Genomic DNA, 15,039 nt, shown 5'->3' on the forward strand with positions numbered 1-15,039 from the left:
CTCTCTCTCATTTCCTGGGTCCCCTGACCTGAATTATTAGCGATCTTGCGATTCTCAAAAAAGGAGGGGGCGACTTTGTACCCTTCGGCCCCTCAGAGTTGTGGCACCTTCGTAACATTAGTGTCAGTCAAACGTTTGTCTTAGTATATAGTATATATTTTACCTTTCTATGCATACAAAACACTTAGGAGACATATGTATTTCAATAATTAAACCATTGCATTGCTTAGTAATAATTGTAGCTTTCATCAGGGCAAGGCTTTTCACATACTCCATTATTCTCACTTTACCCTTTTTTTCTTTTTCCAATATTTTTATTAAATTTCATAAACACACATACAGAATTCATAAGGATACTTATCTAAATTAAAATAAGATACCAGAAAGTGCACTATATTTATATAAATCACACTGATGCAATCACAGTATCCCATATTCATGTTCAATCAAAAAAAATAAATTGAATTATGAAATACAATAATATGGTTAATTATATTATAAAAAATCTACACCCACTACCAAGACAAAGCTGGTTGGGAAAAAAAGAGAAAAAAAGAGTACTTTACCATATAGTGTTTTATAATAATAACCCAGGTTTATATTTTAATAACAATAACAATTCAAAGATTTTTAAAACAGTTCAGAAAGGGTCCCCATAGCGTTTGAAAATCTTGGTTAGAATCAGAAATCGCACAACAAATCTTCTGTAAATTTAAACATGACATAACATTGCATAACCATTGAGCATGTGTGTGTGGAGGGGGGGGGGGCAACCTCCTTCCACTGAAGCAAGATCGTCCTCCTAGCCACAAGAGAAATAAAAGCCTGTACCCACAAATGAGAAGGCTCCAGAATTATAGCTCTTTCCTCAACAATACCAAATAAGGCAGTCAAAGGATTGGCTTAAAATTAACTTTAAAAAGTACAGAAAAAGTTTGAAATACATCTTTCCAATATTTTTCCAAGGCTCTAACATGACCAAAACATATAAATTAATGAAGCCTCTCCATTATTACATCTGTCACAATAAGGAGATATATCTGCAAGAAAACGAGAGAGCTTGTCTTTAGACTTATGAGCCCTATGTACCTCTTTAAATTGTAGGAGGGAATAATGAGCACATAATGAAGAAGAATTAACCATTTTGAAAATAGCCCTCCAGGTCTGATCAGCTAATGAAGTCTGTAAATCCTTTTCCCAATCTTTTTAAATTTTATCTTAAGGAGCCATTCTCAATCCGAACAACAGACCATAAATATAAGATATTGAGCCATTATGAACAGGTTTCAAATTAAAAATTACATCTCTTATGTTCTTTTCAAATCTTTTTATTATTCAAAAATAGCACAAGTACATCGAAGTACAACACTTACAATGCCTCATAAAAGAGGAAATTATCTTAGGGATTGAAAATTTTGTGAATAAAAAACCCTACTAAGCAAGAAAAGTGAGGAAAAAAAAAGAAACCCATTGGAGGTACAACCCTGGAGCCATGAGTCATACAAAAAGCTTCTAAAAATAAACATCAAACCACCAACAACAAAAAAAGATATATCAAAAAAAAATTACATTTAGATCATGAAGGAAATCTATCAGTTAACTGAAATGATAATAATGAGCAAATGAGCCCCCTCTCTTCTCAAAATCAAATGAAGGTTCAAAGGTTCGACTTCTAATTTTCTCCAAACTAAGACACAGCGTCACTTGAGAGAACCATTGTGACAAAGTAGGAGCTGATATATCCTTCCATTTCAACAAGATGGCCCTCCTAGCTATCAATGTAACAAACGCAATAACATGTTGGTCAGACACAGAAATACCATGGATATTTTGAGGAATTATTCCAAAAAGCACAGTCAATTTATTAGGTTGTAAATTGATTCTGAGTGCTTTAGAAATTGTTGAAAAGACTGACTTCCAAAACTGTTTTAATATAGAACATGACCAGAACATATGTGTCAGTGTAGCTATCTCAGTTTTACATATATCACAATACTTGTCAACATTGGGAAATATTTTAGAAAGTCTCTTCTTCGTCAAATGGTAACAATATACAATTTTAAATTGAATCAGTGAATGACTAGCACAGATTGAAGAAGAATTAACCAGCTTCAGAATCCGTGTCCAATCCTCCCATATAAAAGTCAAATTGAGTTCCTTCTCCCAGTCCTGTTTAATCTTAAGTAAAGGACGCTTATCCCATTGTAATAATAAATTATAAATTCTTCCAACAGAACCTTTCAATGAAAGGTTCATATTCATAATAGTATCTAACAAGTCAGCCTCCAATATGTAAGGAAAATTACTTAAATATTTTTGTAAAAAATGTCTAACTTGAAGATATTGTAAAAAGTGTGAATATGAGAGAGAGAATACTTATCGACTAATTCTTCAAAAGACTTCAATCTGCCTTCTTTAAATAAATCCAAAAAAGAATTAATACCTTTATTTTTCCAAAGTAAAAAAATTGGTTCACTCCAATGTTACGTACCCCGTAACTGGGTCACTTACCAGCAAAGAGAGAGAGGTCTGTTGAAGTCTGATGGTACTATTTTTTAACAGTATTTATTGATAAAAAGACACAAAATAATATCAATGCAAACATACAGATAATATACTTCGTCAATACTAAATCTAAAAGCGCGGGTATAATAATAATCAATAAGAAATAGCTCTATCGTTGTCTAGGGGATAATGAATTATCCGATGGAAATATACAGCTCACTGCAGTTCCACAAGCTGCCGTCTTTTGGTTGTCGCTGTGTTGCACTTTGTTGGAGAGAGAGAGAAATAGGAATAGAATGGGAGCAGTTACCGCTGCGGGTTTTCCAACCTTTATGATTTCGATCCGTCGGGAGTCCCGTTGGTGTGGCCGTTCACTTGTGGCCTCTCCTTTAGCTAAAGCCGTTCTTCCGTGGTGAGGCCGCCAATCCCAGGCAAGGGAAGGACGCACACAAGCCCCTCACCGGCTGTCGCTATTAAACGCTGTCACGGGATTTCTAGCGTTTCTTCTGGTGCGTCTGAGGGGCTGTTCCCACAGACCCCTTTTTTATCCTGACTCACAGGGTCTCAGGTGTCAATCAGGTTGGGATGATAAAATCCCTCCACCAACCTCCTCCTTGGTTCATTGCCTGGGGCTTTGATTGCATCATACAGGATGCAATACACAAGTCCGTCTCCAAGAGACAATAGCTGGCATCAATGGGTCCGCCTCTCGGAGGCCAAGACACATTCCACCGCCTTGTGGATTCTGCATGTCTTACTCTTATTTCCTGGGTCTCCTGAATTGACTCAATAGTGATCTTGCGATTCTCACAAAGGAGGGGGCTACCCCCACACCCTTCGGCCCCTCAGAGCTGTGGTACATTCATAACACCAAGAAGTTTTAAAAAAGTAATTATGATAAATTAAACTACAAAGTTTAAATTTTTTAAGATTAAAAAAATTACGGAACTGGATCCAAATTTGTAAAGAGTGCTTAACCACAGGATATAGGTTTAAATTAGCAACTTTAGCTAATTGTATAGGTAGAGTAACTCCTAGTAACGAAGTTAAATAAAACTGTTTCACAGCTCTCAGTTCCAGGTCTACCCAAATTGGCCGATCATTCCTATCACCCCAATATAACCAAAAGGACATATACTGCAAATTAACAGCCCAATAATACATTCTTAGATTAGGCAAAGCAAGACCTCCGTCCTTTTTCAACTTTTGCAAATGACATTTACCAATTCTTGGTCTTTTATTATCCCAAATAAAAGATAGAATAATAGAATCAATCCGATCAAAAAACTTCTTAGTCAAAAAACAGGAATATTCTGAAATAAATATAAAAATGTTGGTAAAATCATCATTTTAACTACATGAATACGACCAACAAGTGAAAATGTAAGTAGTCTCCATCTACTAAAGGAATACTTCATAGAGTCCACTAAAGGAGGAAAATTGGCTTTATAAAGATCCTTATATTTTTTAGTAATTATAACACTTAAGTATCTATAAGAATCAGTAACTTTAAAAGGAATATTATCATATATAGAGACAGATTTATTTAAAGGAAGTAATTCACTTTTACTAAAATTTATTTTATATCCTGAGAAGTCTTCAAATTTATCAAATAATTTTAGCAAAGCAGGAATAGATTCTTCAGGCTTAGATATATACACCAATAAATCATCAGCGTAAAGAGAGATCTTGTGCATGGTCTCATTCACAAAAATCCCATGAATATTTTCAGCTTCACGAAGAGCAATAGCAAGGGGTTCTAATATTAAGTTAAATAACAAAGGACTTAATGGACAACCTTGTCTTGTCCCCTGTGATAGCTGAAAAAAAGGAGACCTACAGTTATTAGTGACATCAGTAGCAATAGGAGCTTTATATATCATTTTAATCCAATTATCAAAATTAATACCAAAACCAAATTTTTCTAAAACATTAAATGAATATTTCCATTCAACTTGATCAAATGTTTTTTCAGCATCCAAAGATACAACACATTGTGGAGTTTTAGAAGAAGGCGAATATATAATGTTAAATAATCTCTGAACATTTGAGAAAGAATAACAACCCTTTATAAAGCCTGTTTAATCTTTAAAAATGATTTCACCCAAAACACTCTCCAACCAATTGGCCATTATCTTTGAGAGAATCTTAGCATCAACATTCAATAATGAAATAGGTCTGTATGAGGCACAATCAGTAGGATCTTTATCCTTTTTGAGAATTAAAGAAATAGAAGCTTCCTAAAAAGTAGAGGGTAAATTACTTTTCACAAAAGATTCTTTAAACATCTCCAACATATATGTAGAAAGCAATTTTCCAAATTTTTTATAAAAATTCTACAGGATAACCATCAAGTCCTGGGGCCTTACCAGATTGCATTGAAAAAATAGCGTTATGAATTTCAGATTCAGTAATTTGGGCATCAAGAGTTTTTTGATCCTCAGCAGAAATTTTAGGAAAAGCAATCTTTTGTAAAAAAGCATTCTTTTCAGAAGAGTTTACTGGACATTGAGATTTATAAAGTTCAGTATAAAAATCTTGAAAAATCTTATTAATTTCTTCATAATCCTGAGCCAGGGTACCATCTTTTCTACGAATTTTCAAAATTTGCCTCTTGGCTCCAGCTGATTTTAATTGAGATGCAAGTAGTTTATTATTTTTATCTCCAAACATATAAAATTGGCTCTTTAACTTAAGTAGATAACCTTCAGTTGGATGAGTTAATAATAGGTTATAGTGTGATTGAAGTTCCACCCTTTTTTAAAATAAGTCAATATTAGGGGAAGTCGCATAGATATTATCTAAATCTTTAACTTGTTTTGAAATTTTATCTAATTCTGCTTTTGTCTGTTTTTTAAGTTTAGTTGAATAAGAAATAATCTGACCATGTAAAAATGCTTTGAATGTATCCCATATAATTCATTTAGACATACCTCCTATATCATTAAAAAGAAAAAATTCTTTTATCTGGCTTTCGATAAAACTGATAAAGTCAGAGTTGGACAAACGCAAAGGCGCATGATCAGATATAGCAATAGCATCATATTCACAGTTTTTAACATTAGACAAAAGATGGGGATCAACTATAATATAATCAATCCTCGAATATTTTTTATAAACGTGAAAAAAAAGAATATTCTCTGTTATCAGGGTGTAAATGCCTCCATAATTTGATCAACCCAAAGTCGGTCAAAAAGGAGTTAATAACTGACGCAGAACGATTTGGAAGTCGTTGATTAGTTGAGCTCTTATCAATCATAGGATTTAAACAACAGTTAAAATCCCCACCCATCATCAACATATACTCGTTTAAATCTGGCAGTAAAGCAAATATTTTTTGAAAAAAAGAGGGATCATCTAAATTAGGACCATACAAATTAACCAAAACAACCTTTCTATTACAAATCACTCCTTTAACAATTAAAAATCTACCATTAGAATCTGATTCAATATCCTCTTGAGTAAATATATTAGATTTAATAAAGATAGACACACCCTTAGTTTTGCTCTGAGAAGTAGCATGGAGTTGTATTCCATTCCACCATCTATTTTGATCTCCCGCCTTGATATGTGTCTCCTGAGCAAAAATTATATCAGTTTGGAATCGATTAATAATTTTAAAAGTCTTTTTTCATTTAATAGGATGATTCCAACTTATTACATTAATCTGTTTAACTGCCATACTATAATTTTATTCCAATTTACTTTATACATGCGCAGAACACATACCAATATGGGATTATCAAAGATGGCGGTGATGAAGAATACAGCCATATAGAAAACACGCATGCTCCAGAACCACCCAAAGGGAAAAAACTCCTAACTCTAAACCCACCCACCCTCCCAAAAGCCCGAACAAAAGGCAAGCGAACTAGGATAGATGCGACTCTGTCGGTCTCGTCTCTCCCTCCCCCAAGCCAGTACATAAACAAAAATAAAATGACCTTGCAAGAAAGACAGTAACGTCTCGACAAAGGAGAGTGTTTACATTCCATCATGTATTAAACAGAAAAAGAACCAAAATAATGTAATCTCTTAGAGAGAAAAACCAGCGCCATCTTGAGTTCAGCTTTAAATCCCTAAGAAAACTTTAAATTCGGTTATAGGGCGCTATAATAAAACAGATAAAAAAGGTTAATAGTATATTTAACCAAACTAAATTTATGAAAATATTAATTAGTAATATCGTAGTAACTAAACTCTCCCAGATATATATAAAAAGAAACCCTATTGGTAGAAAAAAAACTACCAGTTAGTAATTTAAGAAACAACAAAAAAAATCAAACTAAATATTAGATAAAAGGAACAAATCCTTTTATCCTTTTTTCTCAGTCAAATATGTAATTAACCATTTAAACAGTCAAACTTGAACCGTAAATCTTCTTTCCAAAAAAAATCCAAAAGGATGTAGTAATGAGCAAGTTTTCTTTTCTTCTTTTATTAATCTGTCAATGAAATATCCATATCCATATATCCAAATGTCAATGAAATATTCAAAATGTGAGTAATATACAGATAATCAAACAGCTTTTCAGATAGTTCATTCAGTAATAACGTCAGTGGCGGTGACAGGTATAGTCTGGACAAAATCCAGCGCGACTTTTGGGTCAAAGAAAGTACGTGGGGAAGAATTAGGAGGAAAAACTTTCATTCTTGTCGGGTAACTCAAAGAGGGAAATAATTTCTTATCATGTGCTTGTTTCATTGCCAAAGCAAATCTTGCTCTTTGTTCCATTACTTCTTTCGGATAATCTCATAAAAACGGAGCTCAGACTCATTGAATCTGAAAACTCTCTGTTTTCTTGCCTGTCGCATCTTTAATTTTAAAGTGATGAAAACAAACCAAAAATACACCTTGGTCTGGTTGAGTCTTTAAATTTCGAAGTGGACAGCCTGTGCGCTCTTTCAATAGCAGGCCGCTGTGATAAAATAGTCGGAAATAGATCATGAAAAAGCTTACCAAAGTAAACTGTAAAGTCTCCATTTTCAGCTCCTTCTTGCAATCCAACGATTCATATGTTGTTTCGGCAAGGCCTAGTTTCCAAATCAATAATCTTATTACGATATTTTTCCAAGCAGGTTGTAGTTTCAGACAGTTTTTGCTTAGTTGACTTCAATTTCTCTTCATGTTTAGTAACTTGAGTTTCCACATCTTTAAGTTTTCCCAGAAATAACTTCATTTCATTGTTATTCTTTTCCAGTTGATCTTTAATTGCCTTATTCTGATCTTGAATTGATTTCAGTGTACGAACGATATCTTCAGCCCATCTGCCATTTCATCAGATCTTTCGTTTGGCATCTTTCCTTTTCCATTACCTTTGTCAGTAGTTTATGAGGATTCTTCCCACTTCTCGTAGACATAGACATATTACTCTCCTTCAAGAATCAGCAGTTAAAAATTTTAAATTCAAAATTTAAGCTGGGGGGAGGGAGAGAAAACTAAGAGCAGCACAGAATTAGTGCTACTCCATCGACAGACAGAGGTGGTCTCCTCACATCTATTATGTTCTTATCTGGGCTGGTAGAAAATATATGTAGTTTAGATCTTAAAAAATCTCTAATCTGTAGATATTGAAAAAAATGGGTATTTGATAGGTTATATTTCACTGAGAGCTGCTCAAAAGAAGAAAGATTCCCTCCAACAAACAGATCCTGAAATCGTTTAATGCCGAATTATCACATTCTCTAAAAAACAGATCGGTCGTAGATGGTTTAAAAAAATTAGAAAAAATAGGACTAGAAAGGGGAAAATCTCAATAAGCTGAAATATTTTCTAAACTGTAGCCAGATCCTCAAAGTGTGTATAACCACCAAACTGTCAGTTAACTTATTAAAAAATAAAGGAAAAGAGGATCCAAGAAGAGAAGTAATCGAAAATTTCGTAACAGATTTGGCTTCCAAAAAGACCCATATTGGACAATCCTCATGATTAATATAATATAATCAGAATGTAAGATTTTGTATGTTAATTGCCCAATAATATAACCTAAAATTGGGAAGAGCAAGGCATCCATTCTTTTTAATTTTTTGAAGGTGGGCTTTATTTAATTGGGGTTTTCTATTCTTCCATATATAGGAAGAAAGAATCAAATCTAAAGAATCAAAAAAAAGACTTAGGAATAAAAATAGGTACGGCTTGATAAAGGTATATAAATATAGGTAAATTATTCATTTTAGTAGAATTGATTCAACCAATCAATGATAAAGAGAGAGGCGACCAATTAGAAAGTGTTTTTTTCACATAATTCATTAAGGCTAGAAATTTTTTTGAATAGATCTTTATAATTCTTAGTGATTGTAACACCTAAATATGTAAGTTGTTTTCTTACAATTTTAAAAGGAAGGTTAATATTGGTTGGTATCAAATTATTTAAAGTAAGCAATTCACTCTTATGTAAATTCAATTTATATCCTGAAAGCTAACTAAAATTAGTCAGTAAAAGAAACATAGAGGGTAAAGAAGTTGTAACATTAGATATAAAAAGCAATAGGTCATCAGTATAAAGCAAGACTTTATGAATAGTACCTTTCCTTAAGATACCGGTGATATCTTTAGACTCTTGAAAGGCAATTGCTAAAGGTTCTAATGCCAAATCAAAAAGCAAAGGACTCAACAGACATCCTTGTCTGGTTCCACATGGGAGTTTAATTGGTTTAGAAATCTGAAAATTAGTAAGGACCCGAGCAGAGGGAGATAAGTAAATAATCCAATGAATAAAATTGGGCCCCAAATTAAATTTTTCTAAGGTTTTAAATAGGTAATTCCATTCAACTTGATCAAAAGCCTTCTTCGCATCCAGAGAAATCACACATTTCTTTGGATGGAGAATGCATAACGTTTAACAGTCGCCGTATATTAAAATGGGAATATCGATTTTTTATAAATCCTGTCTGATCATCAGATATTATAGAGGGTATAATGTTTTCAAGTCTACGGGCCAGAACTTTAGATAGGATTTTAGCATCAATATTGAGTAAAGAGATTGGTCTATATGAAGAGCATTCAGTGGGATTTTTATTCTTTTTAAGAATAAGCGAAATGGAAGCTTCATAAAAAGATTGTGGCAATCTACCCACCTTGAAGGAATCAGTAAGGGTAGAACATAAATAAGGTATATGCAATGAAGAAAAAGCCTTATAAAATTCTCCAGAGAATCCATCAGGTCCTGGAGATTTCCCAGAATGCAATAAACGTATAGCCTCAGTGATTTCCTCCTGAGAAATAGGTTGATCCAACTGCTTTCGATTATCAACTGAAAGTCCAGGAATATTTAATTGGTCTAAAATTGTTCATTGCAGTATTATCTTTAACAGAATCAGAACTATACAATTTAGAATAAAATTCTCTAAAAGTGTCATTTATTTCAAAATAGTTGTCATATCACCATTGGTTTTGCAAATTTCTTTAATTTGCCATTTAGCTATAGAGGTCTTCAATTGATTAGCCAATAGTTTACCAGTTTTTTCTCCATGTATATAGAACTGGCTTCTATCTTTTAAAAGTTGCCTTTCAATTGGATATGTTATAAGAAGATCATATTTAGTTTTAATTTCAATACGTCTTTTGTATAATTCAGGTTCTGGTGCTAAAGCATATTTCAGGTCTAATTGTTTTAATTGATTAACTAAATCAGTTCTCTCTTTATTAGCTTTTTTCTTAATATATGCAGTAAAGGAGATAATTTGTCCTATAATATATGCCTTAAAAGCGTCCCAAATGATAAGACTATAAGTCTCTTCCAACGCAATTTCTTCAAAAAAAAGAGTAATTTAATTCTCCAGAAAATTTAGAAAGTCCTTAACAGGTAACAAAGTTAAATTAAAACACCAGGATCTGTTCTTATGAGTGAGACCAGGAAGATTTAAAGATAGAAATACAGGAGAATGGTCAATGGATCGAACTAATGGAATCATTTGACTATCAATAAAAAAATAATCAGTCCTGGTATAGGAATGATGGACATGAGAGAAAAATGAATTACAGTTGGCCCTCCTTATCCGCGAGGGATTGGTTCCGGGACCCCTCGCGGATACCAAAATTCGCAGATGCTCAAGTCCCTTATTCAATCTGAATCAATGCGGAGGATCTTAGGACCCAGCGGAACACAGGACCTTATTTAACCTGTCTCAGTGCGGTGGACATTAGGACCCAGTGGCAGAGATCTGAACCCACAATGTTTCTGTTCACGAAAATAATCACGATAACGATTGAAAATAAAGTGGAAATAATAAAGTGATCGGCAAGAGGTGAAACACCATTGGTCATTGGAAAAGTGTTAGGCTACATCAGTCAATGATCAGAACAATTTTAAAGGATAAAGTGAGAACGGCTGTGCCCTGATGAAAACTACAATTATTACTAAGCAACACAGTGGTTTAATTATTGGGTTTTGGGGTTTTGGGTTTTTGATCCTCCACATCAACCCGGCATGGTGGAGAGCGCACTTCATAGTGATCTGTCACTAGATCAAACTCGGGAACTTCCTGAGCCCGGCGCTGAAACATAGATTCTTAAGTGTTTTATATGCATAGAAAGGTAAAATACATACTATATACGAATGCAAATGTTTGACTACCTAACGGTAAATAATACCGGATGTACCTGTTCCGACTTACTTAGTAAGAGAACTTCCGATTTTTTTCGATCCCGATCCATGATAATCCATGCGCATCCTCCCGTATACTTTAAATCATCTCTAGATTACTTATAATACCTAATACAATGTAAATGCTATGTAAAATAGTTGTTATACTGCATTGTTTAGGGAATAATGACAAGAAAAAAAAGTCAGTATATGCTCGAACAACAAGTGCTGGAAGAGCACTTCTGGGTTTTCGCGATTCACGGTTGGATTCGTGGATAAGGAGGGCTGACTGTACTCCCTTTCTGCTAGGTGAAAAGAAACACAAGACATCAACAATATCACATTTCGTTAGAAATGATTGAATAAATAAAGCTGATTTATTAGGTGTGGCGGATTTAAGAGAAGAACGATCTAATACTGCGTCTAGACAACAATTAAAATCGCCTCCCATCACTAAAGAATAAAAACTCAAATCTGGCAGGAATGAAAAGAAATGCTCAAAAAATCCTGGGTCATCCACATTGGGAGTGTACACATTAGCTAATACAATTAATTTATTATCTAGTTTCCCTGACACGATGACAAATCGCCCATTAGGGTCAGAGACAACTTTATGTTGAACAAAAGAAATTGTATTATCTATAAAAACTGAGACCTCTTGAGATTGTGCTCTGAATGAGGAATGAAATTGTAGATCCCTCCACCGATTTAAAAAGGCGTGCATTGTCACAACTACGTACATGCGTTTCTTGTAGAAAAATAATGGGGGCCCTTAATTTTTTAATATAACCAAACATCTTATTCCGTTTCACAGGATGATTTAACCCTTTCACATTAAAACTAAGTAAATTAATATTTCGATCTATTATAAATTCTAATTAACAGAAGAGTTAAAAGATCTGACCATAAATTATTGGAACCAGGGAAAGAACCATAAAATAAGGTACTGAAACAGAAAATTTGGATAGTAGCCCAATCTAGCTTCCAGAGAAAAAAGAAAAAGGAGACCCCAACCCCTCCCCCTCTCGAAGCCAAAAAGTTAGCCAAAGAACAGTCGGCATGCTAAACCCTAAAGACAACCCACCCAAAGAAATCCTTCTGGCAAAACTCCAATCTTCCAAATTTATTATATTCCTACCAAGACAAAACAAAAAAAAGATCAAAAATCCAAAATATCAGAGGATTCATTTTAACAATTAAAAAAAATGTATAGAAAAACCTCCAAAAAAAGAATAAAGCAGTAAAAAATATCAAAGAAAATATCAAAAAACAAGATATATAAACGGCCAAAACGTAGGTTTATTAATACCTTATTCTATCCAACATTAAAAAGATAATTGCTCTTGTAAGAGATATAACGCAATTAATCTTCTGCTTTCAAAGACTTCTGTGCGTGTTCAACCGATCCCAGCCATTTCTGCACACCATTTTTCAGAAAGATTCTAAGATGTGCAGGGAAGCAAATTGGAGGGCTTAAACCAGTGGTTCCCAACCTTTTTTTGGCCATGCCCCACCTAATCACCTCTAAAATCCTGATGCCCCCTGTGGTGATATATAATTCTTATTATTCAAAAAGTGAACTCCTATTCACCTGGAGGAAGCCTAAAAGACCATTAACTTGGTTTAAACAAGCTTCCAAAGAACATGGCATTCATGAAAGAGAAAAATAAAAGAACCAAAGGACTGTTAAAGTTCTGAGGAAGAAATTACTAAGAAATTGTAAAAAAAAAGAACATTAAGTGATATTAAAATAATAATAATAATAATAATAATAATAAATAAATAAAACAATGCCGATTCGTTTCTACAGCATTCAAAGACAGATACACCGTTTAAAAGAGATGATGCAATGTACACACCTTCACACCATCAAGAACCGAAAGCTACTGCAAAAAGCAGCATTGGCGCGACCTCGTACGAGTTTCTTACACGTTTGGACTTGTTCATTCGTTCCTTCCTACATCAGTCAATTCATTAATTTAATTATAAAAGCCATTTGATGGTTGTAATGATGGTGATACACTATATATACAGTACATACGCAATTACACATGTACATACACACAAGTATTTTTATGTATGCATACTGTATATACACATATGTATTAACTCGCACACACACTCATACACAGACTTACTAGAAAAAATTCACTGTTATTAACTCATTCTTGAATTGCCTCCCTTAAAAATCAAATTATCCCCCTGTGGGGCGTACGCCCCACGTTGGGAACCACTGGCTTAAACCCTTTATTATGAAGCATTGACATGACCTCTTTGTATTTAGCACGTTCATCCATAACCTCCGGTGTATAATCTTCCACGAATCTGATCATCTTCCCATTATAATTGATCATTCCTACTCGATGGGTATGATGGATTAAAAGCTCCTTAGTATGAAATTCGTGAAAACATAAAATAACCGACCTAGGTGGCTCTCCCGACTTTGGTTTTGGGGCCAGTGACCGGTGGGCGCACTCCAACTTAGGCATAGATAGCAATAAATCAGGGAATAGCTGCTTCAGAAAATCTGCAATGAACTCCGTGGGGTGGGCACCTTCAATTGATTCTTCAAGACCCAGAATATGTAGATTGTTCCTTCTGCTTGTGCTGTCCAGGTTGGTAATCTTCTTTGTTAATTTTTCATTAGATAATGATAATTTTTTGCTGAGCTTACTCACATCTTCTAACTCCGCTTCCAGTATCAACAAAGTTTCTTTATTCTCCTTAATTCACTTTTCATGTTCGATTAGAGTTTGTTGAATAGTGCCCAACTTAACATTAAGATGCTGAAATTTCCTCAGAGTTCTGTTCTTTGCTTTTTAAGGAAATCTCCACTTGATTCCAAAGTAGTTGGAAAATCATCATCATTTTCTTTTGCAGAGGCTTTAGTCTTTCTCAAAGACATAATAGACAATAGTAAGATTTCAAATAAGGTTTCAAAAAACTGGTAGGAAACAGAAGATTAGATAAGGTAGGAACAAGTTCAAAAAGATGTTACCCCATCAGCTACCAGCAGGGCTCTAGGACTTTATCCTTCAAAATTGTTCCGATCGTTGACCGGCTGTAGCCTAATCCTTTTCCAATGACCAATGGCGTTTCACCTCTTTCCGATCGCATTATTATTTCCACTTTATTTTCAAACGTGATCGTTTTCCGTCAGTGGAACAGAAACGCTGTAGATTCAGCAGCAGCCGCGGGCGGCAGGTGCTGAGCTCCCCCTGGTCCTAAAGTCCACCTGCACTAAGACAGATTAAATGGGACAAGTGGGGGCGGTGCTGACTAGAAAAGGGTGGTCAGGGTGAATCTTGCTAAGAAAAATATAAGCCAAATACAAAGTTACACACTCAACACAGTGTTAACGGCAACATGATCTGACTTAAAACAGCAGAGGGCGTTCTCCTTCTTCGAGCCGACTAATTTTTAATATAATAGGCTTTATGGCAGGCCGTTCGTAAGTACGAGTTGTTCGTAAGTTGGACATTTGTAACTCGGGGACTGCCTTTATATGCTTGTTGATTTTAGTGCATCCTCACTTAGGTCAAGTTGCTGCAGCAGGACAGCCTTGCGCTTAGAAATGATGAGCAGCTGGCTCAGAAGAGACTGCAACAAGAGCAGCAGAAAACAAATGATTTGGAGAATATTGAAAAGCAGCTAAAAGCAGAATCAGGTATTGAGAACTGATGTTGTACTTTAAGAGTCATAGTTTATGCTATTGTTGCGTCATGTAAGTGTGATTGCATGTCTGTCTATATTACAGTAACTGGAATTTAAAACTATTTTCAATAGGTTGTAACATATTGTAGAAGGCCATGGACATGCAAAATGTTTTACTTCTTCAAATAGCATATTTCTAGTTTTTTTTTGATAAAATGAGCCTTAGATCAATCCCACTAAAACCATATAACCATATAACAATTACAGCACAGAAACAGGCCATCTTGGCCTGTAG

The 15,039-nt window shown here is 34.5% G+C and overlaps 1 protein-coding gene across 2 annotated transcripts in view; it reads left to right on the top strand.

Annotated features, from left to right (window-relative positions):
* Nucleotides 1–15,039, top strand: part of LOC140725520 (coiled-coil domain-containing protein 150-like) — a 136,583-nt gene that overhangs the window by 17,795 nt on the left and 103,749 nt on the right. For both annotated transcript variants that reach the window (XM_073041075.1, XM_073041076.1), the window contains exon 5: nucleotides 14,628–14,757. In XM_073041075.1, coding sequence (XP_072897176.1) covers nucleotides 14,628–14,757 — 130 coding nt within the window. The remainder of the gene's footprint in view (nucleotides 1–14,627; nucleotides 14,758–15,039) is intronic.

This window comes from Hemitrygon akajei, chromosome 3 (assembly GCF_048418815.1).
Source record: "Hemitrygon akajei chromosome 3, sHemAka1.3, whole genome shotgun sequence".
NCBI lineage: Eukaryota > Metazoa > Chordata > Chondrichthyes > Myliobatiformes > Dasyatidae > Hemitrygon > Hemitrygon akajei.